The sequence below is a fragment of the Enhydra lutris genome, unplaced genomic scaffold, assembly GCF_002288905.1.
Source record: "Enhydra lutris kenyoni isolate GAN:26980312 unplaced genomic scaffold, ASM228890v2 scaffoldscaffold26, whole genome shotgun sequence".
In the NCBI taxonomy this organism is placed as follows: Eukaryota; Metazoa; Chordata; class Mammalia; order Carnivora; family Mustelidae; genus Enhydra; species Enhydra lutris.
Genome location: NW_019154110.1, coordinates 14,606,919 through 14,632,973, shown reverse-complemented (window position 1 = coordinate 14,632,973; position 26,055 = coordinate 14,606,919). Strand labels below are relative to the sequence as shown.

General features: G+C 60.5%; 1 protein-coding gene across 5 annotated transcripts; it reads right to left on the bottom strand.

Moving 5' to 3' along the window:
* Positions 1-324: 324 nt before the first annotated feature.
* On the bottom strand, positions 325-25,711 carry LOC111151245 (TSPO associated protein 1). 5 transcript variants are annotated; one of them, XM_022509103.1, is made up of 32 exons: positions 24,633-25,711; positions 23,735-23,842; positions 23,320-23,448; positions 22,562-22,741; positions 21,838-22,023; positions 20,554-20,631; positions 20,384-20,467; positions 20,079-20,168; positions 19,775-19,897; positions 19,420-19,524; positions 18,086-18,136; positions 17,646-17,666; positions 16,690-16,894; positions 15,897-16,069; positions 14,607-14,722; positions 14,214-14,323; positions 10,564-11,394; positions 10,258-10,409; positions 9,531-9,902; positions 9,227-9,445; positions 8,699-8,881; positions 7,259-8,119; positions 6,539-6,638; positions 6,293-6,447; positions 5,519-5,687; positions 5,090-5,161; positions 4,650-4,682; positions 4,353-4,456; positions 4,197-4,268; positions 3,843-3,953; positions 3,137-3,196; positions 325-1,453 (listed from the first exon to the last, which is right to left on the bottom strand). In XM_022509103.1, exons 1-31 carry the CDS (start codon positions 24,960-24,962, stop codon positions 3,167-3,169), a joined length of 5,553 nt encoding a protein of 1,850 aa, XP_022364811.1. In that variant the 5' UTR covers positions 24,963-25,711; the 3' UTR covers positions 325-1,453; positions 3,137-3,166. The 5 variants fall into 5 exon arrangements, with proteins under 5 accessions (XP_022364811.1, XP_022364809.1, XP_022364810.1 ...); XM_022509101.1 differs by lacking the exon at positions 3,137-3,196 and having other exon boundaries at positions 331-1,453; positions 24,633-25,710; XM_022509102.1 differs by lacking the exon at positions 3,137-3,196 and having other exon boundaries at positions 331-1,453; positions 8,735-8,881; positions 24,633-25,710.
* Positions 25,712-26,055: the final 344 nt, after the last annotated feature.

Genomic DNA, 26,055 nt, shown 5'->3' with positions numbered 1-26,055 from the left:
AAGTCAGCATGATGGGGTTTGATCAGTGGACTGCCCTGGGACCTGAGCCTTCTCTTGGGTTTCACCGTCCCCTGGCTGGATCTCTGCCTCCTGCCAGGACCCTGCCCCAACTCCAAACACCTGGCCCTGCCACCAGGGACTCGGGAGGCTGCCAAACCTGTCTTCTTCAGAAAAGAAACCCAAGCACGTCTTGGTCATCTTGGTGTTGGTTGGTTTTGCCCCAGTCGTCCTCAGAAGTAACTTCCGGGTTCTAAGGTCAAGTCCAAAGCTCAGCATGACCCACCTCTCCAGGTGTCCTTTGCCCCAGGTAGAGCCCAGCATGGGTTTTGTGAAAATAGACTTTATTATAATAAAATGTCTTTTTAAACAAATGCCCCCACCATTCCACACCCCTGGAGACGGAGGCAGGGGGTGGGGGTTCAGTCGAACGATCTCCCACCACAGTGAAGGAAACATGCAGAGACACTCACCCGGCCGCAGGGTTAGAGGGGTTGGTGAGGGTCAGGGTGGAGAGCTGTCTACCCCACTCTGAACAGGGGATGTATGAAAACACCTGCATAAATCTGTCCTCTTCCCTAGCCCCCAGACTCTGACAGGGACCAGAGGAAAATGATGCAAAAGAGAAATTGAATCCGATGAGCAAAATAAGGCAAACCCAACTCCTGCTTTCCGTCCCGCTGGCCCCCAGGTCTTTGAGGGGTGGGGCACACAGGGGCCAGGAGGTCAGGTGGCAGGGAGGAGGGGTGGAGCACTATGGAGCGGGGGAAGGCCCGCTTTGGCATGGCCTTTCTCCTTCCTGGGCCTGTGCTGTAGAAGCGACGTGGACGAGGCTGGACCGAGGCACTGAATATGTACATATATACAGGGTTCTGCCCCGCCGGCCCCCTGGGAGGAGGGGCTCCGGGGAATCCAGTGCAAACTTGCCTTCAGGGGGAGGAAGACTTAACGGGATAGCCAGAGCCATCAAGAGGAGGGAGGACCAAAGAAGGGACTAGCAGAATGTGGTGGGAAACTAGGCTGAGGTGGGCAGACTGGGAGTCACAGGTCCTGGTTGTGACTGAGGTGCTCGGCCACCTTGACCAAGTTTCTTCCTCATTCCGTGGCTCAGTTTCCCCTCCTGCATCCTTGAGAACCAGCTCTGACCTTCAGCAAGTCTCTGATTGCCGTCCAAGTGCCACAGTGTCAACTCAGAAGAATGGGCTTCCAGGGCCTTCCCTGCCCAGTGATCTGGGGGCCCCAGGTGCTGCTTCTGCCTGCAGGCTGGGCCACAGCATCACTCCTTCTTCCCAGAGCCCAGTTTCCTCAGGAGCTGCTTTCCCTTGGAGAGGAGACCCCACACCTTCTCGCTTGTGCCCTGTGCACCCCCCAGTTGAACCATGGGGAAGCTGCCAGGGCCAGGGGCCCAGGGCCAGCCTCTGGGCACCGGGGGCCCTTGAGTTGAGTGGGCCCAGTCCTGGAAAACGAGAGAAAAGGGGCAAAGTCAGGGCCTGACTCCCTGTCCCAACCGAGTGCTTACAGCCCTCTGCATCACAGACTATGGTCAAGAACCACAGCCCCCACCACCCCACCCCTGCCCCGCAACAGAGCTCAGAGAGGCGAATGCGTGCAATGCTGCTGAGGGAGCGCTGAGCTGGGAGTCAGAAGGGACAAAGTCCAGATCTGCTTCCAGAGCCTGGGCAAGGCCTTCCCCTTCTCTGGGTCATCTCTATAGGGTACTGGGCTGACAGAGCTCCTGAGTCCTTGGACCTGCCCCTTGGGATGGGTGTCCCCAGTTCCCCCACGTCAGCCCCTGGCAGCAAAGGGAGCAAGGACCAGGACCACTTAGGCACAGCCACCCGCCCCGTGGAAGGCAGTTCTTGTGCCGCCTCACAGACATCAGAGGCGGACCCCTGACCCCGTCAGGGAGTGGAGGCAGTGCCCACTCCCTAAGGAGGAGATGAAGACTGTTCTTTAAATGGCCTCTGAGAGGGCTGCAGGGGATCTGGGCCAGAGGGCATCACTCAGGGCCCCTCACGAGCTCCGGAGGCTGCCATGCCGCCTCTGTTAGCATTTCTCCCTTATGAAGCTCCTCCGAACTCCACTGGCAACCACGATGGGCTCCCCTTGGTCCAGGCCCACCCGGACCGTGCCATTAGGGGCCTAAAGGATGGGGTGAGTAAATAGGACGGCCACCAGGATGCCTCCCTATCTCTGCTCCCAATTCCCACATCCCTACTGTGACCTCCTGCATCTTGGCCAGCCCATGTGTTCCCCACCCCTGCCCCCCACTCCCCTTCCTCAAACCGCACCCCCTACTTGCAAGAGCCAGCCACTGGAGCCCAGGCCAGAGGCAGGGGAGCTGGTTGCCCAGCCTGGGGCCACTCCACCCAGGGCTCTGATGATGTGGCAGGGCCTGCCCACAAAGAGGTCTCTTGGCACCTAGAAGTCTAAGCGTCTACTGCTAACCAGCCAGGGCTGGTAGCCAACCAGGGAGCCCCGGGTTCTTCCCACTCCTTCCCAGGGCTCCTTCCGTAACATCCCAGGAGGGAGGGGTTGCTGGGGAAACCACTGAACTGGGTCTCTGAACCCCAGAGATGAATGGTTTGGGGTTATCTATGGATTTTGTTTAAGCACCCCCCGCCCCGCCTTTTATTCCCTCCAACAGAGAAAATTGAGAATTAGAAGTAAAATCATGCATCTGATCCCCCAACAGGACATGATGCAGAGGACAAGGGCAGAGAGACTATTATTACTGGTGACATTGCTGTATCATGCTTCGGTCACCAATAATAATCACAATATTGTAACACCAGAGTCATATGGTGTCATAATATACTGAGGAGTCACGATATGGCTCTGACACAATCTTCTATAGCTGCAGGAGCTATAGAACACGAGCGGTCCACTAACACGGGGCAGGGAATGCTAAAATGACATGTATTCCTGTAACAGCTGGCACTGCCGGGAGTAAAGGCAAGGGGAGGGGACGATGATCCTACACCCAGATCTGGCTCGAGGCAAGATCTCCCTCGCGTGTCCCCTGGGAGAGAGAAGAGCCAGGTTGGCTCCAGAAAGCAAAACAAAGGGGCGCTATCTGATGATGGTGATGTAAGGGACAGGGACTCACAGGAACAGAGGGGGCCAGCCCCCCACTTACACGTTGCTCTCTCTATATATCTATCTCCATCTAGCACTGGACTCGTCTCCTCCTCGTTCTCTGAAGAACAGGGAACAAAGAGAGGAGATGGGTTATGGACTGACTCACATGCTCCCTGCCCAGGCACCAGATCACCCAGCTCTCACAAACTGGAATTCTGCACAGCCTCTGCCTTTGGAAATCCTGGAGATGGGAGTGCAAGGTTTCTGACTGGGGCCTGGCCTCCTCCCCCACTCCCTGCCTTGTGAGACTGGAACGTAACCGTATTCCACCCACTGCAAGGAGAAGGAGGCTCTAGGAACAAGGACCCGGGATGCTGGGCCCTGCTGGGCAATTGTCTTTAAAAGGCACCTGGGAGGGAGACAGACCCGACAGGGCGGGAAGTTCCCTGAAACCCCGGCTATGACTAGCTAGAGGTGTGGGGGCAGGGGGTCCTTTTCCACAAGGTCCCCTCACCTACATCAGCAAGGGGGTGTGGGCAGCTGGGTCAGATCGGCCAGGGGTCAGGGTCACAGCCATCATTCCTCTGCAGAGAGGGGCACATACTGGGAGGGAGCTGGCCCTGGCTGGGCTCTCCATGGCGGTTTTAGCCTGGGCACAGTGCTCATCTGCTCCCCTCCCACGACACTGTCCTGGTCCCCCCACCCCACCACTCTGGCAGGGTACAGCCCCAACTGCTGAGCTGGGAGCCCAGCTCCTCACTGACCTGGCTCTCAGCCTGGGGTGTCCCAGACTCCCTGTCGGAGCTGCCTGCCTCAGGCCCAGGGCCCTCCAGGAAGTTGGATGGAACCAGGCCCCTCTGTCCATTGAGTTCCCCCTGGGGAGGAGATGCTGGTGAGACTTGAGCCCAGGAAAGAGGCCTCAGCCCCACCCCCTTGGCCCCGGAGCCCCTGGGGAAACAACATGAGATCGATATCATTGTCACTGGACAGTGACTCAACCCATTCCTCCGGGCTTCCTTCAGGAACCCTAGTTCATCCCCTTCCCTAGCCCTGGGAAACCCTCCCTGAAAGGGCGGGTGAGGGGCATATGGCACACCCCCCCATCCCAATGTTCTCACATAGTAGAAACCATCATCGTCCATGTCCCCGAACACAGTAATGATGTCCCCAGCCCGGAAGGGCAGCTCTGCCTGTGGAGAGCCCAAGAGGAGGTGTGAGCCCTGGGCAGGCGCTGCCACCACCCCCTTGGCTGGGCTCCCTCTGTGGGTCCTCACCTCCACGTCCATGTTGGGGGAGCTCTCCCGGGGGTTGTAGTCAAATGCAGCCACCATGGCTTGGGGGGATTTCAGGCTGGCAGAGGAGACGTGCTGGATGTGGCCTGCAGAGGGAAAGGGGGAGAGGCCTAGGGACTCTCTCCGGACTGCCCCCTACACCATACTGCCCCCCCATACTGGAGGCCTGCTGACCCCCTATTCACCACCTCTCCACTAGCTGCAGCCTGGCGGGAGCCCAGAAGCACCACCCAGCCCCACATCTTTCCCAGTGTCCCCAGCACAGGACCAGCCCCTCACCTGCACAGGGTTGGGCCCCGCTGTCCGCCTCAGCTGTGGGGAGAACATGCGAGTGAGCCCTGCCCCTTGCTGCCCTCCTCATCCCAGGCTGGGGATGGACCGGGGCAGGCAGTGTGCTCAGTGTCACACAAAATGTTCCAAGAGCGGAGCCAAGCCCTTTGGGTTTGGTAGTGAACTAAGACCCAGGAAAGGTAAGTGACTTGCTCCAGGCCAAGTAGAATTTTCAGTCAGGTGCGGTCTGGAGCAGAGGTCCCAGCAGACCGCTCCCTGCTCCCATTAAAAGGGAGACCCCCAGTGGAGGGAATGGATGTGGCCGAAGGTCTGCCCTAATTCCTTTTACCTGCTCAAAACCCCACCTGTGTCTCCCCAGAGAGCCCGGCAGTGTCCCCCACCCCCCACTCATCCCCACAGGCCCTGAGGGAGAAGGGGGTCTCACCCACCTTTCTTGGAGCGGCGAGGCTTGGGGGGAGGCCCAGCTGTGCGGGCCGTAGCGTAGACAAAGGGACCATTCCCTGATCCAGAAAGGCAAGTATATATAAGAAAGAAACTGAAGCAGGGGAGGGGGAATAGGATAGCGACTCTGGAGTCTCCTCTTTGATCTGTGCCTGGGTTCTTGTGCTCAAGTCTCTGAAGGGCATTCCTCTCCCATTCCCAAGCTCCAGCATCTGAACTACGTGGCCCAGCCCCTCTGCAGCAGACCCCTGCTCCATGCGGCAAGCGCACTGCTGGGGCCACACTGGCCTTGCTCTCTGCTGGATTCTGCATGGATGAGGCTCCCGGCCACCCTGGACATACAAATTGCTCAGGAGGGGCTGGGTTGGAGGTGGGGAGTGTAGGAGAGGTAGGTACGGGACGGCCGCAGGTCATACCTGAGCCTTCAGAGAGAACATCCGGGGACAAATAACCACGCTGGAACAGCTGCTGTCTCTCCACGGGGCTGTCCACAGCCACCTCGGCCACCATGTTGCAGGGGACGTAGCCCACGCGGCCGTCACCCTCACCGCGGTAGAAGCCGTCGGCATCCTTGTCCCCAAACACCTGAAGGAGAGACTAGTTGTCTCAGGAGGCCAGGGCAGCTTTCTCCCTGGGGCCCAGGCCCTGAGCCCTGCAGCACCCCACTCAGGATTGCAGAAGAACGCTCTCCCTTGTGCGGGCTGTGAACCGGGAAACGGGGAAAGAACTAAGAATAAGGATCAGAGGGATGAGAGAAGATGGCCCTTTTCACAGGCTCGTCATTCACTGTCTGCACATCCGTTCCCCCAGCCCACCCCTGACGAGGTCTCTGTAACCTCAGAGCAACAGCAAAAAGCTTTCCACAAATATCTGGAGACCGAGCAGAAACTGTACCGCTAACAGCAGCGGTTATGAGCCTGTGCTGTGTGCCGGGCAGCCGATGTCCTCTGCGTGTACTGAACCTGAACCTGACCCTCGACCGCCTCTGTGAGGCAGACGTCACCATTATCTCCATTTTACCAATGAGGAAACCGAGGCCCAGAGCGGCTGGTTCATCTACCCAAGGTTGCACAGCTACAAGCAGCAGAGTCATCAGTTGGCTCTGGAAGCTGTGTTCTCACCCACACAGGCTAGGACACCTCCAGGACAGGAGAGGAGAGAGGACCGGGGGCCCACAGTAAGTCAGTCACCTTCAGGATCTGGCCCTCCCTGAAGGGGAGCTCCTCTTCCCCAGCATCGGGGTTGGGTGACATTGACACAGGGTCATAGTCAAACAGAGCCACGAAGACCCTGACAGGCAGGTCCCGGTAAACCAGCGCTTTCTCTGGGGGGCTCCTCAAAGGGGCTGTGGAGACAGAAATGACCATAAGCTCTGGCCAAAGGTTTGGGTTAGGAGAGGTCCTCTCAGCCCAGCCCAGCTCCCATCAGGTGCTCACCCAACTCAGTGGTGCATGCCCTGGGGGCCTGGACGCCTCTCTGTGGGGGGCCCCTCCGCCCAGAGCCATCCTGCTCTCTGGGCTCCCCAGTCTCTGTTGCCTGCAAAGAGAGGGCAACAGACAGCAAAAGTGAGCCACCGGCCCACTGATGGGCAGTGCAGCAGGGGCAGGCCCCCGAGGACGCTCCCCAGCTCTGCCCCGTAGCACAAGCAGCACAGCCGAGCAGGGGCACAACATTCCTCTCCTGGAGCCTTGGCCAGTCTTGCGGAGACTTCGGACACCCCGGTGGTGGGAGGAAGGCGGGAGGGGAGACCCTGGCTCCAGCCAGCCCAGCAGATGAGTGCAGTTAGAGGGGACTAAGGTCAGCTCTGAGAGCTGGTGGAGGAGCGTGAGAGAGGCGAGCCCCTTCTCACGGTCAGTGTCCCAAAGACATAAGTAACTAAGCAGAGAAAAGGGCCACCCTGCCCACAGGCGGTGGGGGGCTGGCTGGTGGCAATTGGTGACTAGCGGTCCCAGAATATTGTGCGTCCCAGTTCCGGTCAGCAGAAGCAGCAAAGCAGTGGAATGTGGGTGGGAGGAGGAAGGGGAGGGAGCCCAGAGGCCCAGCCCCACCTCTGCGGATGGAGGCGGCAGCGTGGAATGGGAGCGGCTGGTGGGCAGCGAGCAGAGCCACCAGGCGGCAGCAGGCAGGGGGCTGCCAGGGTGGGGAGTGGCACGGACCCGGGAGGGCGGCTCCTTAGCTCTGCCAGTCGCACTGCGGCCTCTCCGCTCTGGCTCCCCCTTCTCCCAGACCGAAAGGCGTGGGTAGGGGTTGGGGCCCGAATTAGCCTTCAGAGGCCCCCTGGACCTTCCTGTGGGGGCTGTGCCCCAGGCCTCCCCATCTCCGAGGAAGCAGGAGCTGGCGATGCTGACGCCCCCGCTGCCTGCCTCCTGCTCGTCCTCAGAATCATATTCGATGCTGATTTCCAAGCACTTGGGGGAGAGGAAACTGGCCAGGCTAGATTCTGGGGCCCGGCCACGGGAGCACCTCCGGGAAGGGGGCGGCCGGCCTCTCCCACCAGCATCTGGCACACCCTTGGTCCCCTCGCCCACAGGGGGGCTGCCCCTCTCCCGTGTGGGGCCCGGTCGTCCAGAGGCCTGGGGCCCATTGCTGAGAAGTCGGCTGCAGTGTTCACGGAGATCTGGGGACCGCCTGCGGTTTGGGGGCTTCTCGGGGGAGCCGCTTCCTCGCCTCTGGCTGGTTCCACCCACTAGTCCAGGCACGTCTTCCAGGCGGTCCCCAGCCCTGCAGGGCTCTGGTGACGAGGGACACGGGCCGGGTCCTCGAGGCTGACTGCTGTCACAGCTCAGCCCCAGTGCTGCTGGCTCAGGTGGGCCCGGGTTTCGGGAAGAACAGCCTGTCCCTGGCCTTTCCTCGTCTTCCTCGTCCTCCTCCTCGTCTTCTTCGTCCTCTTCTTCCTCCTCCTCGGGGATGCTAAAAAGCTTCTTGCTGCAGAACTGCTGGAGGGGCAGCTCCAGGATCTGCTCCAAGATCTCCTCGTCGCTGTCAGTCTCACAGAAGGGCTCAGGCTGGGACTGGGGCTGGGGTGGGGGAAGGGCAGCAGGGAAGAGAGGTTCGTGGGAAGAGGAGAGAGCTGTGACCTTTGTCCTCCAATGAGGGCAGGGGTTGCAGGGAACCCCATAGCCCTCCCTCAGCTTCCATCAAGGGGAAAGACCAGAGAGGGGGCTGGCCCGAAGCCCCGCAGCACAGCCAGAGCATAGCCAGAGGAGGAACTGGGGAACACGCCCAAGGAACAGGCTGCCTGGATGCTGGGGCCCAGAGGGACAGAGCGACGGGGAGCAGGCTGCTCCTGTAACAGCAGAGAGGCCTCCCCAGCCCTCCCTGGAAGCTCCCAGCAGGGATCTCAGATGGCTGGAGCTCTGCGTGTGGTGGGCTGGAGCCTGAGAAGGGGCAGAAGAGAACTCCTCATCCTCTTTCTTCCCAGGAAGGCAGACGCCAGTCCTGAGCAACTTCCTATCAACTGCGTGGGACAGGGCCCAGGCCACACACCTAGAACGTTGCTGGCACTCAGTGGTGGCTGGAGCAGCTGCTGGCACGGTGGGGTGAGAGGCCCCGGAACCTGAGGTCTAGGGCCCACCAGCCCCTCCTCCCCCCATTACCTTGGGCCCATTCTCCCTGATGCTGTGGCCAACAACCTGCTTCTGGAAAGAACAAGTCGTAGAACCCAGCTCCTCTTCCTCCTCCTCCTCCTCTTCTTCTTGAATGTCTGAGAGATCTGAGTTGCGACCGTGGTCCACACGGGAGTTCACCAGACAGCCCCCGAGATCTGCTGTGTCCTCCCTCTGCGAGAGATGAGACAAAGAAGGGGAGAGGGAAGGGTGTGAGGAGGCACAGGGGGCTCTGGAAGGGTTGGCCCCAGCCAGAATGACAGGGGTCCCTTGGCAGAGGGAGAGAGGGTCATGTCCCAAATGGGAGGTGTGCACAGGGTGGGGCAGGGAGGTGTGGGGAAAAGAAGGATAGTAGCCAAAAGGAAGAGACATCTGGGAAAACGAAGTGAAAAATGCAGCAAACTTGGAGCGTAGACCAGAGCAGAAAATAAATGGAGAGGACCCCCCAGATTTGGGCTGGCAGAGGCAGGGAGGCAGGCTCCAATTCTGAGATGGCCCAGAGTGTCCCCAACCCCGTACCTCAGCCCTGGGCCTTGGCCCAGATCCTGTGTCTCCTCCAAGGCAGGCCTCAGCACAGGTCACCTGCTGGGCCAATGCTCCCTGGCCGGAGCAGGGTGCCTGGAGAGCATCTTCCTCGGCCAGTGACAAAGCTGCAGGGTCAGGAGCTCTCACATCCCCGGTTGGCTCGCTGGCCCTCCCATCCTCTGAGGCACCCAACACAGCTGCTGCAGCCTCCTCCTGGAATGGCAGGCACTGAGAAAGGGCCCAAGCCCTAGGCCTTTCTCCCAACCTCCCCTTGCTCCCACCTCCTGCAGCATAGTACCTGAGAGCAAGATACTATGGGCTCCTCCTCATGGGATCCTTTTGGTGTCTCTCTGGCAGGGAGTTCCCCAGGGGGCTCGCGAGTTCCACACGAGTCAGGGCACCGGAGGGGTGAGCTGGGGTCTCCAGGCCCGGGGGAGGCTGGAGCAAGGGGTAATCTGGCCTCGGAGCCTGGCCGTGGTGAGGGGCAGGAGACAGTGGCTGGCAGGCAGGCTGCCACCAGGGCCGGGGGGACAGGAGCTGGAATGGAGTCAGCGGACTCGCCATGGGGTGACATGGTGCGCACGGTCACCTCCCTGCACACCTGCAGCAGCTGCAGCTGGGACAGCTCCACCAACACGCTGCCCGCCGTGGGTGAGGCCACCTCCATGATCTGCAGGGTAGAGGGGACGTAGCTGGGGAATGGAGGCCGCAGGGGCCACATGTCAGGACACGAGGGCCGCAGTGGCCGTTGGCATCCTGCCAGGCATCGCCCAGCGGCCTTGGTGTGTCTCCTCTCACTTAACACCACCCCTGGCCGCGCGGCCCCGTTGGTGGCATGCTTTTTGAATTGTAATCACCTGCTACCAAAGCCCGTGCCCTCAACCAATCTGCTGGTTCCGTGGCGCCCACCTGGCAGGGGCAGGGCACCTGTGTGCCAGGCTGGGGAGACTCAGCTCCTGAGTGCGGCAAGGAGAGGCCCCCATCCTGTTCCCAGGGCACAGGGAGGCAGAGTCCCCAGGCCGTACCTTCTGTCCATCGGCATAGATGGCATAGCCTGTGACCCGGACGCCGTTGGAGGTGCCGGCAGCGTCGATGGTTACCGGGAGCCAGCTGATGACCATGATGCCAGGGGAGGGTCCCGGCTCAATCTGCACATCCAGGGGGGCATCGGGTGGGCCTGGCAGGAGGAGGGCGCAAGACCCAGGGATGTGGGCACTCGCCTCGAGTTAGCAGCCTAGTTGGCACAGCCCCGCCCCCCCGTTAAGCCCACAGCCCTGCCTTCTGGGTGCTCCAGACAGTCCAAGTCCAAGTCTGAGCCCCAGGCTGCCTACCTGCCGGGAGCGTGGTAAACTGCAGGGTGGCGGCCCGCTGCTCTGGCCTCTCCCAGCCTGGTCCCCGGGACTCTCGAGGTGGGAGCTGAGCCTCTACTCGGGCCTGATAGAGGGTCCCAGGCCGCAGATGGCAGAAGGTGGCCCAGTAGGTGCTGGGGCGCGCAGGGGGGCACTCTTCCCCATTGAGGTAGACGGCATGGGCCAAGTTGCTGTTGCCCGGTACCCAGGTGATCTCAGCAGACGTGGCCGTCAATCGGTGGACCCGCAGCTGGCTAGGTCTCACCCCAGCTTGGGTACCCACCACCAAGCAACAGCGCAGAGGGTCAGAGCTGCCCTGGCTGGTCAGGGCCTGCACAGAAACATGGAGGGGCCCGGCCCGCAGGTCCAGGTTCTCAAGCACAGCCTTGGGGGGCACCCCTGGCCCCAGGGCCTGACGCAGCTCCCCATTCACGCAGATATGGTAGCCCCGTAGCTCCACATGCTCAGGAGGTGGCTCCCAGGCCAGCACCACACTGTGGGCAAGCTGCCTGAGTACCACCAGGCTGCGGGGGTAAGGCACAGCAGGGGGCCCACCCAGGCCCTCAGGCTGGGGGCTCAGACTGAGCTCGTCCCCTGCAGCCTCATCCTCAGGTCTGGGCTGGCTGCGGCCCCCACTGCTCTGGCCCCCGCTACTGCCGCCACCCCCTCCTCCGCTCAGGAAACTGAGTTCGGGGCCTGAGCTGTGGGACAGATCGGCCAGCTCCGGAGGGAGGGAGGTCAGGAGGTCATCGTCGGACACACGCTCTACAAAATTGGAAGGGACCAGGCCCCTTCGGCCATCCATGAGCTCCCCTGGCAGAGGGAGGGCAGGGAAGGGGAAGACAGAGAGGAGGTAGAGAAAAACCAGTCCAATAAATGCATTTTAGCTTTGGTTAGTGCATAATCTTAAGCATTTGACTCAAATCAACATTTATCTGTGAGCACTTTTTTAAAAGACAAGAACAGTCAACAGTATGGAGTTCTTGCTAATATTCCCAGGAGCGATAACAGCCCCGTGATAGAGGACAGCGCTTCTTAAATTTTAATGCACATCGGAATTGCCTAGAGATTTGTTAAAATGCAGATTCTGACTTAGTTAGGTCTGGGTGGGGCTATAAGTCTGCATTTCTAACAAGAGCCTAGGCGGTGCTAAGCTGTCAGAGACTGTCCCTTTTCTGGGACAGACAGTGGCTAGGCAAAAGGTCACCATGTCTGCAACTTGCTTTTACCTATTTCTCTTTTTTAACCTACAGATGGAGAAAGCAAATATGACAAAATGTTAACAACTGTTGAATCTAGGTGGTGAGGATATAGGTGTTCACCATATCATTCTTTCAACTTTCAGTGCGTTCAAAAACGTTTCTACTACAAAGGCCGAAGGAGTGGGGACAGGGCGCCCTTCAACTTCCCTTCGTGGAAAACTGACCTCCTTGAAGCACCACCTGGTCAGGGCAAGGGAAGGAATTCTAGGGACAAAAGACCTAAGTGCTAGAGAAGATTCCCCTGCAGGTTCTAGAAGAGATGAGGACCCACCTCGGGCTGGGGGCCTAGGAGCATGACTGGCGGCCAGTTCCCAAGGCAGTGACCCAAGATAGGTTCTGTTACCTTCTGCACGTTCCCCTGAACACGTGACAACAGAGGGATGCCCAGGAAGGAGGAAACTGGGCACACAGCATGTCATGTCACAGCTAATTCGGGAGAAGGGAGAGGGCTCCCAGGGAACAGACAGGCTGGGGGCTGCTGGGCCTTATTTGGAGGAAGGGGAAGTAGGGGCCTGAGCTTAAGGAAAAGGGTGTGGAAGAGGAAAATGGGTCTGAGCATCAGGAGAGCCAGTGAGTTTCCCCAGCCTCCTCACTCTCTGCTCATGCTAGGAGTGAGAGAACGTAAGGAAACTTGAAGAAACAACAGTGCCTTCCAACGACTTTGATACTGTAAGTGCTTGGAGTGGGTCGACTGGTGACCTCCCCCAGACATGGCCACATCCTAATCCCTAGAGCCTGTGGCTGTGACCTTATTTGGGAAAAGCATCTTTGTAGATGTAATTAAGTTCAGCAGCTTGAGGAGAGATTGTTATAGATTACATGGATGGGTCCTAAATCAAGTAACAAATGTCCTTCTGGGAGACGCACAGAGCAAGACACTGAGTGAAGAGGAGGAGGCAATGGAACTGCAGAGGCAGAGACGGGGTGACGTAGTTACAAGTCAGGGAACCACCAGAAGCTGGGAATGGGGAAGGGAGTCTCCCCAAGGGCCTCCAGAGGGAACGGGGCCCTGCCAACACCTTAATTTCAAATGTCTGGCCTCCAGGAGTGTGAGAGAAAGCATTTCTGTTGTTTTATGCCAGCTAGTGTGTAACATGGTCTGGCAGCCCAAGGACATCAGTGTAAGCACTGACGCTAAGAAACGGGATGGGGAAAGTAGGAGGCTTTGCACCAAGCAGATCCACTGCCCAGAAAGGCTGGTGCTGGAGCCCCAGCCAGAGCCAGGTCCCAGTTCCCAAGGCTCGAACCTCGGGCAGCGGTCCAGGCGGCACCAGGCATAGACAAAGCCATCACTTAGCTAAGTCTCTTGTGGGTGGAGGCAGGGGTAGGGGGTGGGGAGAGGGCATCCTGGGCCCAGCTGTCTCCAGGCCTTTAAGTCTATCCCCGATGGAATAGTTCCAATTCTAACAATTTGTGGTTAGTTACTATTTTGTGTTTTGGCTGCCCCTCTCCAAGAGAAGGTATGGGCTCTGAGTTTTTTCTTTTTTTTTTTTTTTTCTTTTTTACATTTAAGAAGTGTTTTTTTCTGGGAAATATTTAATCCCACTTCTATTATGCACATCTCTGGGGAGTTCAGCTCTTCACCATCATTCACGGCACTACTCAGGGACCAGCCCCAGGGCCCGGGGAAGGCATGCTGAGCAGGCTCGAAGCCCTGGCCTTCCAAACCCCAAGCTTTCAGCCTTGAGGATTCAGATCTGGCCTCTTTCCTAAATCCCCGTCTGTGGTTATGGCCCTCCCCCTGCCCCGCCTACACCACAACCCAGGTTTGGCAGGCATAGCGTCATTCTCCCTGCCAGGCAGCCAGGGCTACCTGGGGAGTGTCCTGAGACCGTTTCTTCGGCAGGCCCTGCCCTGGTGTCCAGTCTCGGTCACGGGGCAGCTGCTCCATTGCCTGAGCTCCCAAAGAGCCCTGGAGAGCTGCCATGAAGGCCCGCCTGGGCCCGGACACCTGTTGACTAGTTCCTAACTCTGTTTCCTGGACTCTGGACCCTCATTCCTCCTCCTGACACCAGCTGCTGAGTCCAGCGTCAGATCTACACCACTCGCCCGACTCTGACATCACTAGAGTTAGGCACCACCCAGCCCTGTCCGGTAGCACAAAAGCAAATTGAGCCTGAATTCCCTGTGACACCATCCATTATGCGGACGGCGGCAGGCCCCGTCCTGCCCTGCTTGGGGCAAATCTGCGCCAGACCAGCTGCCCCCTTGCCTAGGTCCCTTCCCCAAGGGCTGCCTTGTAGCAGAGTCAGAAAAGTTCTGGTGGCCTGAGCAGGCTGGGGAGAGGGTCTGGGGCATGGGGTGAGGGGTCTCTGGGAAGAAGAGCTTGAAAGCAGGGGGACGGACACAACAGCGCTGCTACCGCCCTACCTTCAAAAAAGCCATCCTCGTCCATGTTGCCGTAGACGTAGATGTACTCGCCAGCAGTAAGAGGAAGCTCTGCCTCTGGGTTCTCATTGGGGCCCTCGAACGGGTTGTAGCTGTTGAAGGAGGTGCGGAGAAGGAAGAGAACCTACAATCCGTCTTCGTGTCCCGTCTCCTCTCTCCCATTGTATGAGGTCTTTATGGTCCCTTGGTGGTCCACCATGAGCCAAGGAGAGCGCTCGCTGTGCCCACCCAGTCCAACTAGGCTGAGAGGACACGTCCAACCAGGACCCCCGTACCACTGCCACTACCTCCAGAGGCCTCTGTCTTCTTCACCTGGTCCCTTCTTCCCATGCACCTGAAACCCTAGGGAAATGGGGAGCAGGGGGAGGCACCCACCTGTAGCGTGCTAGGAAGACCTGGATCCTGGCTCCTCCCCGGCCGCCCTCAGGTGCTGCTGGGAGCAGAGAGACACTGTCTGCCTCCAGCTCCTCCACCTCGCTGGCCGTGTCCACCTGTGGGCAAACAGAAGGGGCCAGTCCTCTTCAGGACCCAGGGCCAATGGCAATGCAGGCAGGTTTCCAAGATGAGCCAGAGGACCCACTGCTTCAAGAAGGGATAGAGAGCACCTGCCAGACAAGGCCAGCAGCAATAAACCCTGATGTTTTCTGAATCAGCACCTGGGCTCACAGGTCCTGGCAGAGCCCCACAGCCCTGGCAAAGGGGAGTGAGAATAACCTGGATCCCTCCTGAGTTTTAGCCTCTACTGCATGGGCCCAGTAAGGTTGCTTTCCCCATCTGAGCAGAAGCCAGCCAGCCACACCCGTGTGGGGTGGGCAATCAATGGCAGTTTGTCTCTTTAAGGGAAAAACACAGCAAAGCACTCCAACTGGGGAGAGCTGGAGGCAAGGAGAGAGGGGCTGAAAAGTCCTTGCAAGGAGGGTCCTGAGCAGGGAGCAGGGAGGCCCCTCCAACCACACCGCCAAAGACTGCACTGTCCTCCTTGCCCACAAGGGGGCAGTAGAGGCTGGGCTGGGTTCTACCGGGTTCCACAACCAGACAGCAGGGCCGCTCCTGACCTGCCGCCCTCGCCCCGCACCGCCACCATTTCTGAGGTTTGGGAGGTAGAGAGAGGGACAAGGTGATCCAGCACTTGATAATAAATGTGTGCCCTGCAGTAGACCTCTTCCGTTTATTTTCTCATGTAATCCTCACGACAATACTACAAGGCAGGTTTTATTAGATCCCAAATCCTGACAAGGAAACCAAAGCCGAGAAAAGGTCAGAGACTCGCCTAAAACAGAGCTGGGATGGGACTCCCAGAACCTGTGCTCTTTCCCACACAACCATCTGCTTGTGCCTCAGACACTCGCATGAACAGTCTCGTTATACGGATCCTGGCGCCGAAGTGTCTCTCTCCATCCAGCTCGCACTCTGGGGCCTCTCTGAGCCCCGGAGGGGTGGAGCTGGGCAGCCCCTTAAGTAGGGCCTGCAGGGACCCTGGAGGGCAGGGCAGCCTCCACCTGAGCTCCTTGCCCTTCAAGGAAGCCACAGGCCCTTCTCTCCCAGGGCCTGGCTCTACTTCCCAACTTGCGACCCCCCGTGGCCAGCAGCCACCCCACTCCTGGGGACACCAGAGGAGGATAGGACCCCCACCCCCCTCTCCCCCGGCCCCTCCGCAGCACTGACCTCAGGCGTGGGGCATGACTTGGGGCTGTTGTGGATGGATTCGGAGCGAGAGGAGTTGGAGAGGGACTCTGCCTTCTTGGCCGTCCTTCGGGGGACCCCGGTAACAGTGGTGGGGACAGGCTCAGAAGACTTTGGGGTGCAGTGCCCAGGGGAGCCCGGAGGGAGATCAAGGTCTAAAGAGAAGATGGCACGTGGTCTGTGGCCTGAGGAGGGACTAGGGAGCAAGGGTGGGGCCGCTCGGAGAAGAGGGTCAGGGCCTCCATAGCCATGGTTCTAAGAGGGAAATATTTGGGGGAAACCTACTACATGGAGATGGTGGTGCTTTACATATATTATTTCACATGATCCTCAGAGCAGCTTGATGAGGCGCTCTGAATTTTTCCGTCTTACGGCTTAGGAAACCAGAACCCACAGAGGTCTAGCAGCATGCTCAGAATCATGTGGGCTGACCAGTGAGAGGGGCCTGGGGCCCCTGGGTCAGACTGACTCCCGGCCCAGCTCTTTGCAAGCCCATACTGCCAGCTGCTGATTCCTAGGGTCCAGCTCCAAGCCTTGACTGCAGAGTCTTGCTGGAGGAGAGGAGCAGTGGCCGAAATGCCTGGCCAGACTCCAGAAGAGCGTCTCCTAGGAGCTCATTTCTCCCCCATCAAAGCTTTGTTCTAACCAGGCCTGGCTCTAATTTGCTGTGTGACTCTGGGTGAGTTGTTAGCCTTCTCTGACTCTGAACACTCTGCTCCATACAAAAGCTCCAGGCCTGGGGATTCCAGACTTATATCCCTGGGGTCCACCTTACCTTTGGGGCCAGACCCACGGCAGGGCTGGGGAGTGGAACAGCAGCAGGGGGGTGGGGGGTGGTCCCCAAGGGTACTGTAGCCCAGGGCAGAGGTGAGTAGATCCAAGGGGCCGGGGTGCAGGCGGAAAGCTTGGAGCTCCTGTGCCAGGAGGCTGAAGCGCTCTGTTTGGGTGCGGCACTGCTCCTCCAGCTCTCGAACCCGGACCTGGGCCAAGACCTCCCATAAGCTACCAGGCCCAGCCAAGCGGCCAGTCCCATCCTGTGCCCTGTCCACACGGAAGGAGCCCACACCAGGCCTCAGCTCATATCCACCCAGCCCTAGGCCTGGGCACCAGCCCTCAGCCTCGTGGCCCCACTGCCTTAATAGTGAGGGTGAAATGCCAGACCTGTTGGGGGGCCCGCCTCCCACTCCAGGCAGTGGTACTTCCTGCTTCCAGCTGCTTCTAGGCCAAAAGGAATAGCACCCACTCCCCGCGCCACTGCCAGTCCCTCCTCAGCTCTGCGGCTTGTCACCCTCCCACAGTCAGTGACCCAAATCCCTACCCTCAAGAGAGACCCCCCCCCCCACAGGAGCTAGGGACATCTTTGTGGCAGGAAGGAGCCATTTCTCGAAGAATTTTTCTCAGGTTTCAGGAGCATCCCAACATTTGGGGCCTCTCCCCTGCCCAAGGTCAAGAGGAGCATGGGTTAGACTGGTGATGAACTTCCTCAGGGTCTGAGAGGCTAGGTTTTAGAGGAGGGACGGCCTTGTGTCTGCCAGGCACTGTGGCAGGTCTGGGTTGAGGAGGTGGCCCCCCGCCCGTCTACGCATTCTTGGGTCTCTGCTACCAGTCACACCCTCCTCTGCTGGACATGAGAGCTGGGGCCACTTGGACCTGAGGAAGGAGACGTAGCTCAGCCAGCCTGGAGAGGTGTAGGGGAAGGGACAGCCCAGGGAGGATGGGGGGGAGGTGTACCTGCATGGAATCCAGGGTCGACTGTGGCAGGAAAGGAAAGCACAGAGGACAGGTTAGAATGGCTCACCCTGCGAGTCGCTGCGCAGAGAGGGAGGGAGGGAGGGAGAGAGGGCCCAAGTGGACACTACCTGGTCGGCTCCCTCGACTGACTGGGCAGTTCCTAAACGGAAGGATATTTCAGGGTGAAGGCAGCCTCTGGGGGTGGGTGGCAGTGGGGGAGACTGCTGCCCCCAGACCCAAGAGCCCCTGCCCAGCTGTGCCCTTGCCCAAAGTAGGCCAATGGTGGAGGGGGTTCCCAGGGCTCTGGAGCATTTAAGGGCCCTTCCTGCAACCCCACACCCCCCACACACACACCTCCCAGAGTCCACTCCAGCTCTCCCTGAACTTCCCTGCCTTCCCCCCACACTGGTGCTGCCGCTGGCCGCCTGCAGGGACCCTACCTCCAGCAGCTGCACGGCCCCTTCATGTTCCCTCTTGGCTTCTGCCTGGGCCTGCATGGAGGAGAAGGCAAAATGTGGGAGGGGAAGGATGAGGAACAGGGGACAGGATAACGGGAGAGGGATAGAGAAGGGGCAGCAAGGGCAAAGGGAGGGAAGAAAGAGCAGAAAGGTTGGGGGAGGAAAAGAGGAAAGGGGAGCTGGGAAGGGGAAGGCTGAGGGTTCTTCCCCCGCAACACCAAACTCCCACCCCGGAACCATACCTTAGGTCAGAAGGTAATGGTGTCAAGGAGAGGGAGGCCTGATACTGCTTCTCTCTTTCTGGGACATCCACCCTCTGGGTTTCCCTCCTACCTCTTGGGACGCTCCTTCTCAGTCTCCTTCACCTGCTCCCTGTCGTTTGCCCTTTTGGAATGTTAGGGTGCTGCAGGGCACAGGGCTGGGCCCCCCTTACACTCTTCACTCTCTCCCAAGGGGTCCCATCTAGTCACACGACTGGACACGTCGATGACTCTACAATCTTCATGACCAGCTTCCCCAAGATTCCAGACCCGTAGGTCCAACTGTCTACAGACACGTCCACTTATATGTTTTTAACACACAACCCAAACTTAGCCTAAAGCGAAGTCAGAACTCAGTACTCCCTAACTCTCGCATCTGTGGCCCCTTCATCCTTTGCCTCCTCAGGCCTGTTCCTCAGGGGCTACTCAGCAAATGGCTGAAAAGAGCAGGGGCACTAAAAGAATCCTATGGAGTCTTGTCAGTTCTAGGTCCAAAATATATTTCAAGTCCTCCCCCTTTCCACCTGCCCTGCCTGTGCCTTAGCCCAGGTGGACATCCTTTCCCACCTGCGGCAGCCCTGACACCCGACCGACCACCTGCCTCCTCGCCCACTCCCCCAACCCCTACACTCCATAGAGCTGCTCAAGTGATCTAGCTCTTGCCTATTCCCATGGTTCTATTCTAGCCACACTGCTCTGGCCTCACACTCTTTCCTGCCACAGGACATTTGCACTTTGATTCTCCCACCTGGAACACTCTTTGGCGGGCTCCTTCTCAACCTTAAAGTATTAGAGGCCTTCCCTGCCGCCCTCTCTAAAGTGACCCCTGGCCCCATCCCGGTCATGTCCCCGCTGGGCCCGTCAGTGACGAGGGTCATCTCACTCGAGCATCTGCTTATTTGTTGACTGGTCTGGGACCTGTTCTTTCCCCACCACTGTCGCCCAGTGTCTGGCACAGAACATGGCACTCAGTGGGTGCTCAGTAAATGCTCACTGGATGAGTGGACGACTGAGGGCTCCAGCGGCCTCCCAGCCCTCCTTGCCCCCTGCTCCCACCTGCTGCAGCCTCCGGACCTCCTCTTGCTTCTCCTGCAGGCTGAGCCGGGCCTGCTCATGCTCCACCTCCAGCTGCTGCCTCCGCTGGGCCACCTCCCGCATGTGCTGAAAGACAAGAGGTCAAGGCCAGGGCCCCCCTCCACTGTTCCTGTAGCTCTACGATGAGAGAGCCTCAGACCCTACGGGTTCCAGTACCCTCTGTTAAAAAGGAAACCAGGGCCAGAGAAGGGCAGGGGTTGGCGGCACCAGGACTGGACCTCAGACCCTAGTGCTCCACACGGGGCACATTCGACCATCCCATTTACTCCTTGTGCCAGGGACAGAGACCCTTCCCTGATCTCCGCTGCCTCCTCACCTTCAGCACCTGCTCCAGGCTCTCCAGCTTGCTCTGCAGGCCCTGGCTCTTGCGAAGGGCCGAGTCCCTCTCCTGCGTCACCCCCAGGAGCTGGCCCCTCAGCTCTGCATTCTCCCACTCCACCTGGAGAAGGGGCAGGGGCAGGGAGCCAGGTGTGTCGGCCTTGTCCCAGCAGCTCCCTCGCCCGGGGAACAGTGCCCTTCACACTCGAACCCAGTGTGGTGGGGAGAGGAGATAGCTCCTTGCCCGGGGACCAGGGTTCCAGCAGAAGCCCAAGCCCCATGGTGATGGGCAGAGTGGCTACCTGCTCCTTCTCCGTGGCTCTCCCACTGAGCCGAGAGTTCTCCTCCACCAGGCGGGCATTCTCGTTCTGGGCTTCTCTCAGCTGCAGTTCCTGAGAGACCGGGGGAGCTTTAGGGAGGGGGCTCGGTGCCCGCACACCTCCTCACCCCACACAGAGGACCTGGCCCTCCCAGACAAGGCCTTCCTCCCCCACCTGGACCCTGTGCCAGGCAGGGCAGAAGAGCCCCGAAGCACAGGAGGGGTGAAGGCAGAGCTGAGAGGGAGCCCACCACCTGGCTGGCCTCGGGGAGGCCCCTGGGAGCTTACCAGCTCCTCACATCTCCTCTGCTTTTTCCGGGCTTCCTGTTCCAGACTCTCGCATTTCTTTCGCTTCTTGCTGAGCTCTGACTCCTGCGGGGTCAGAACAAAGGGCTCCTCATGTGGGAAGGCAGACCTGCCCACAACTGGTTGCCTCGAGCCCTTGACCTGGGACTTACCAGCTGCTGCACCCTCTGCTGTCTCGCAGGCTCCCCTAGGACAGCCGGTGGGTTCTCCAAATCCTCCTGGGGCGTGGCCTGGAAATGCCCAGGGATGGGGGCTGGCACCTGAGAACAGGGCCCCAGGGCAGCCCGTCCCCCTGCCCGGCCTATGTGTGGCAGGCTCCCACCCCATCTCACAGTCAGCAAAGCCATCCCTGCTCCAGAAGGGAGGGCGACTGCTGCCTGCACACAGCTCCGGCTCAAGGGGGAGGGCAGAGGCGGCACCCCTGTGTCTTCTAGACATATTGCTTCGAGATCCTGAGACCCGTGTGTGCCCTGGGAGATGGGTCCCTTATCCAGGCCAAAGCTTTCCCTTTTTAGCTTCCAACAGCAGCCCTGCTCTGCACTCAATAACCGTCCCGGGTGTCCTTCAGTGACTGGCAGAGAGCTAGGAGACCGCCCGGCGCCCCCAGGGATGTGGTGCTCCCTGAGCTAGGAATCCTGGACCATCGGCGCCCCGGCTCTGCCTAGAGCACTGCAGGCCGGGCCAGACCCTCTTCCTAGCTTCCCCCAAGCCCGCGGCGCCGCACCTGAGTTTCTCTGTGCCGACTCCAGGGGAGGGCAGCTCCTGGCGGGAGGGGCCTCTCGCTCCCTGGGCCAGGCAGAGGGGCAACACCTGTGCGAGAAGCGCTCCACGCCCTGAGGCCTTGGTCGCTGTGGGGCCCCTTCTCCCACCCCTCTTGGCCAGAACGAGGGGAACCTGGGTGCCGCCCAAGTAGAGAGGATGGAGAGGAGCCAGACCTCTTAAGTTCTGGGGGTCCGGAGTGGGGTCCCAAGCCCTCGCGACAGCAGCTGCCGAAGCCCAGCACCCGGGGAGGGTCGCCCGTACCTGGAGCGGAGGCGGATGCACCGCCGCCCCCGGGGGGCCGAGGCCGGGCCTGGCGGACCAGACCGGTGCTGAAGGGGGCGTCCCCGCGCTAGCGCGGCGGCGGGAGGCGGCGGCGCGGGCTGGGCCCCGGGCGGCTGCCAGGGCAACCGGGGATTTGCGGCCGGGCCATACCACTGGCGGCGCGGCAGGGGCGACGGGGCGCAGGCCTGCGGAGGGCGGACCCCGAATGGCCGGGGTCGGCGCGGCGCAGGTACCGGCGACCCTCCCCTCCGGGGTCCGGAAAGCTCCCCCGGGCCTTCGGAGAGCGCACGCCACTGGCGGGTCCTCGGGGCTCTGCGCGCCGGTGCCGGGGGAGATGCCGGAGCCCCCCCATCTACAGACGCCCCCATACTTGCCCCCGCGCCGGAGCTCACCTCTCCCGGGGCCCCCGGGGCGGGAGCCCCTGCTTTGGCTGGGGCCGCGGGGCCGGGAGGCCGGAGCGTCCGGGTCGGCTCCTGCTGGTTGCGCAGGGCGATCTGCCTCTGCAGCCGCAGCACCTCCCGCTGGGACTCGCGCAGCAGGCGGTCGAAGTCCCGCACGTGGAGCCACTGGGGGCCTTCCTGGGGTTGGTGGGGACAGGGAGGGGAGTCAGGCCTAGCCCTGACCGCCCGGGGCTAGAACCCACCCTCCACCTTGCTGGAGGGGCTCCGACCCGCGGAAACATGCAGACCCTCTCCTGCGTACATGCCTGGTCATAGGTGCATGCGTATCCGGCCACATGCTTCCACGAACCCGTGTGCAGTCACGGTAACTCATTTACTGGGCACTCACGGTGTGCCCGGCACTGTGCTAAATGCCTTGTGAACATCGCTTCACGCAAGTGTGAGGTATGTGTGGATTCATACAGCGAGACCCGCAGGCATACAGCCCAAAGCCTGGAGCACAGAGATTCCCAGGTCTGGGACTCGAGGCTCCACCCCCTTCGGTTCAGGCTCCTTCTCCCCGCTCCCACCTGGGCCGTTGCCAGGGGAACCTACTCCCCAGCAGCTTCCACCTTCCTGCTTCATTTGCATCTCATCAACATCTCGTCCACATCCCACAAGCCGGGCAGGCGGCCCCGTGTAAGGCTGATCCGGAAGGGGTGACCGGGCCTCGCACCTTGCCAACCAGGGTGAGCCTGGCCTGCAGCTCCCTGCACTCCCGCTGCAAGGCAGCGATCTGCTTGTCCTTAGCCAGCAGGGCGCTGGCTGTCTCCCTGAGGTCCCGGGCTCGCTGATGGGCCAGGGCTTTCTGGCACAGCTCCAAGCTGGCCCCAGGTCGGGGCATGGGGGCACTCACCTGGCCAGAGGAGGGGTAAGGCCAACGGTCATCTGAGGATTGGGACACATCTCCCCTCCTCAGCTCTTCTCAACGGAGGGTTAGGATGAAAACCTGGAAGTGTGGCCTCCTGCTCCCCCCCTGTGTTCAGGGCTTTAGGGAAAGGCTAGCCTCACTTGACTCCATCCCAGCAAATCCTCAGACAGGACTGAGAGGGTTAACTCCACGTTCTAGTTGAGGCCCAAAGGATGCTGCTAATTCAGGGCTGCCGCTGTCATGGGTCTTCATCCCTGCCCCCACCAGCTCCGCACCCAGAGATGAGCTCAGCCGAGGCTGCAGCCAGCACCAGCACATGGTAATCCAGAAACCTGCTCCCTGCCTCTTCAGGAACTCCCCGCCCAGCCCTTCCCTTCCTCCCGTAACTCCAGAAACACTCGGCCTCCCAGCCAGCATTTGCTCTTGTACGCCTTGGCCCCCCGGGACTCCTGCTTCCTGGGTGTTAGGAGTCCACGCCTCCTCAGGCCCACTCCCTCAGACCTGGTCGGGCTTTCCTCTCTCCCTGGTCACCCGGCCTCCATCCAGCAGCCTCCCAGCCTCACCGCCTTCAGGTTAGTCTCCTGCAGCTTCCGGGCCCTCTCCTCCAGGCGTTTGGCTATGACCGCCAGCTCGGCATTCTTCCGCTTCAGCCTCCGCACCTTCTCCTCTGTCTCGGGGAAGCTGCTCTTCCTCTGACAGGGGGTCAGCCAGAATTGGGGCATGTTGGGAGCACCCCCACGGACCCAATCCCAACTGTCCAGGACTTGGGTTAGACCCCTGGGCTCACAGTGGGGTACTTGGCAACTCTAGGTTGGGGTTCACCCTCTCTGGATCTTGGGATCATATCCCCTCCAGGTAGCCCTCACTTGGAGGGAGAGTTTATGGGATGGGGAGGCTGCTGAGGCAGAGGGCTGGGGTGTCTGAGTCTGCCTTCCCCCAGCTCCAACCAGGACTCAGGACTTGATTTCCAAGCCTCACCAGCATCTGATTTTCCTCCTTAAGGATGGCACAGCGCTGCTGCAGCTCCCCCAAGGCCCTCAGCAGCTCCAGATCAGGCCTGTCCCCGCAGCCAGTGTTCAACTTGCCCTGGCACAGGGAAGGACAGGGCACGGTACCTCAGGAACACACCCTCCCTAGCCAAAGCCCTCCATATGGAAGCATCCTGCCTGCCAGCAGTCTAGGGAGACATGGAGATGAGAAGATTCTCCCCCTATGTCCCAGGCCTTTCAGAGATGAGCTTAGGAGGCCCAGAGGGGGCCCACACTGGCCTCCTCCATCCCTGGTCCCCTCTCTGCTAGTCCCGAGTTCTTTCCATCTTTGCCCATCTCTTCCTGGGAAATGCCATCTCGAGCTCCCAGCCCCACCCCTCCAGGCTCTTTATGGACCCTGTGTCCCCTTCCTTCCCCCAAAGCCCTGGTCCTTCCATCTTCTATAGGAGGTTGCTCACATCTACCCCAAGCCTTGTCCTACCTGACTCAGACCAGCACTGAGCCCCATCCCCTGAATCTGCTTCCTCTGAACTCTGACTCCACCACGCACCTCCACAACCCCCCCACCCCCAGATCCTCCAGCCCCCAAGGACAGAGACTCTCAGAGGATACATAGACCATCAGAGAGAGAGAGACCCCAGAAGGAAGGGGTAGGGACAGGACCAGATGCAGCAGACAGGCAGAAAGTCAGAAGGACAGACATGGCAAAAAATGGAGCCCCTGAGATTCCTGCCCAGTGAAGGCATGCCACACAGTCACAGAGGGACCCCCCAGACAGACAGGCCGGGAGAGGAGATGCGGGCCGTGGGGTGGTATATAGTGCCCAGGCTGGAGGGCATCATGAGAGGCCCCACCACGTAGACCCCAGCCCTCCCCAGCCCCCGTACCTTATGGAGAGCTTCCACCTCCTCGTCCTCCCGCCTTGGGCAGCTGGGTCTGGAGCTCACTGCTTGGTGCCTCAGGCCGGGCAGCCCAGTTTTGGTTCCTTCGGGGTCAGTGCCCCCCATCGCCCTGGGGCTCTGGGCTCCCTCAGGCTGGGAGCTCTCCTCAGGCTTCAGCTCTCCACCCTGCAGAGCTGCTGGAGTGTCGGCAATGCTTAGGGTCGTGCCTCCGGGGTCACTCCCCTGGCCCAGAGTCCAGCTCTGCCAGGCGGGCAGGGCCCATGGCTCCATGGCTCTGGGGTCCCCCAGCCGTGGGAGGGGTGTCAGTTGCTCCATGATCCTGCCGAGGGGCCCCAGGACCCAAGCCGGGGGACATCACCCAGCCAAGCAGAGGCGCCGGCGAGGGTCATGCCAGGCCAGACCCCCTCTTCTCCGAGCTCCTGGCTTCACCGAGGCTCCATCTGAGATTGGCCGTTCTTCCTCACCCACAAAGGAGGCTGCAGGAGTCGGAGCTGTCAGAGGCGAAGCTAGGGGTAGGCGAGCTATGTTTGCTCGCGGCTGTGTGTGCGTGGGTGTGTGGAGGAGCGAGGGTGTCCCCGTGGGGTCAGGGAGGGTGTGCAGAGGCCACCAGCAGCAGCGCCTGGGGGAAGGTTGGCGTGTGTCTCCAGCTTGGTGTGTCCGGGGAAGCGCTGCCCTGGATGGGTTTGGAGGACGGATGCCCCCGCCCGTGTGTGTCGGGGTAGTGGTTCTGCGTGTCACTGTCTGTGCCTGTTTCAGAGTTACCAGTTGTTTCTCTGTGTGTGTGTGGGTGTCTGTGTTGCAGGGCTGTGGCAGCGTGTGACGCTGTCACTGGTTGTATCTGAGCAGCTCAGTGCTGTGCAGCTGTGTGCATCGGTGTCATTGTGTGTCCGTCAGCGTCTGCGAGTCTGGCCATCCGTCACAACCCTCAGCCTGGCTGGGGTGTGCAGGAGCTGCAGGGGTGATCCTCAGCCGTCCGCTGTGGTCCTTTATCTCCTGCCCCTCTCTGCTGCTGCTCTCCCGCTCGCTGGGCAGTCGGCTGGTCCTAAGGAGGCCTGGGTCGGTGGGCCGCTTGCCTCATAGTCTCTGTCCCTGCTGGCCTCAGCTCCGGGGACTGCAGGGGTCCGCTACAGCCCAGGAGCCCCGAGATGGTGGGTGCAGAGGAGGGCCGAGCCTCAGGATGGGGGGGGTCGAGCAGGGGAGAGACAGCCCTCCCCTCCCCCTGCCTGTTTTCTCCCGCCCACCAATAGGAAGTCGGCTGCTAGTTTCCATGGTGATGGCGCTGGACTGGTGGGCTGGACCAGCAGGCAGGGTCGGGACAGAGGGAAGAGCTTCTTCCTCACGGGATCCCAGCCCAGTACTCCCCCCACCCCCTACATGTAGCCTCCCACCCTTCGTCCCCACATGCCCC

Coding starts and splice junctions, on each gene's coding strand:
- LOC111151245 (XM_022509101.1), bottom strand. CDS start 24,962: ATGGAGCAACTGACACCCCTCCCACGGCTGGGGGACCCCAGAGCCATG. Junction 9,446..9,530: donor CCATAGTATCTTGCTCTCAG/GTACTATGCTGC, acceptor CTGCCATTCCAG/GAGGAGGCTGCAGCAGCTGT. Junction 5,162..5,518: donor TGTTCTCTCTGAAGGCTCAG/GTATGACCTGCG, acceptor TTTCTGGATCAG/GGAATGGTCCCTTTGTCTAC.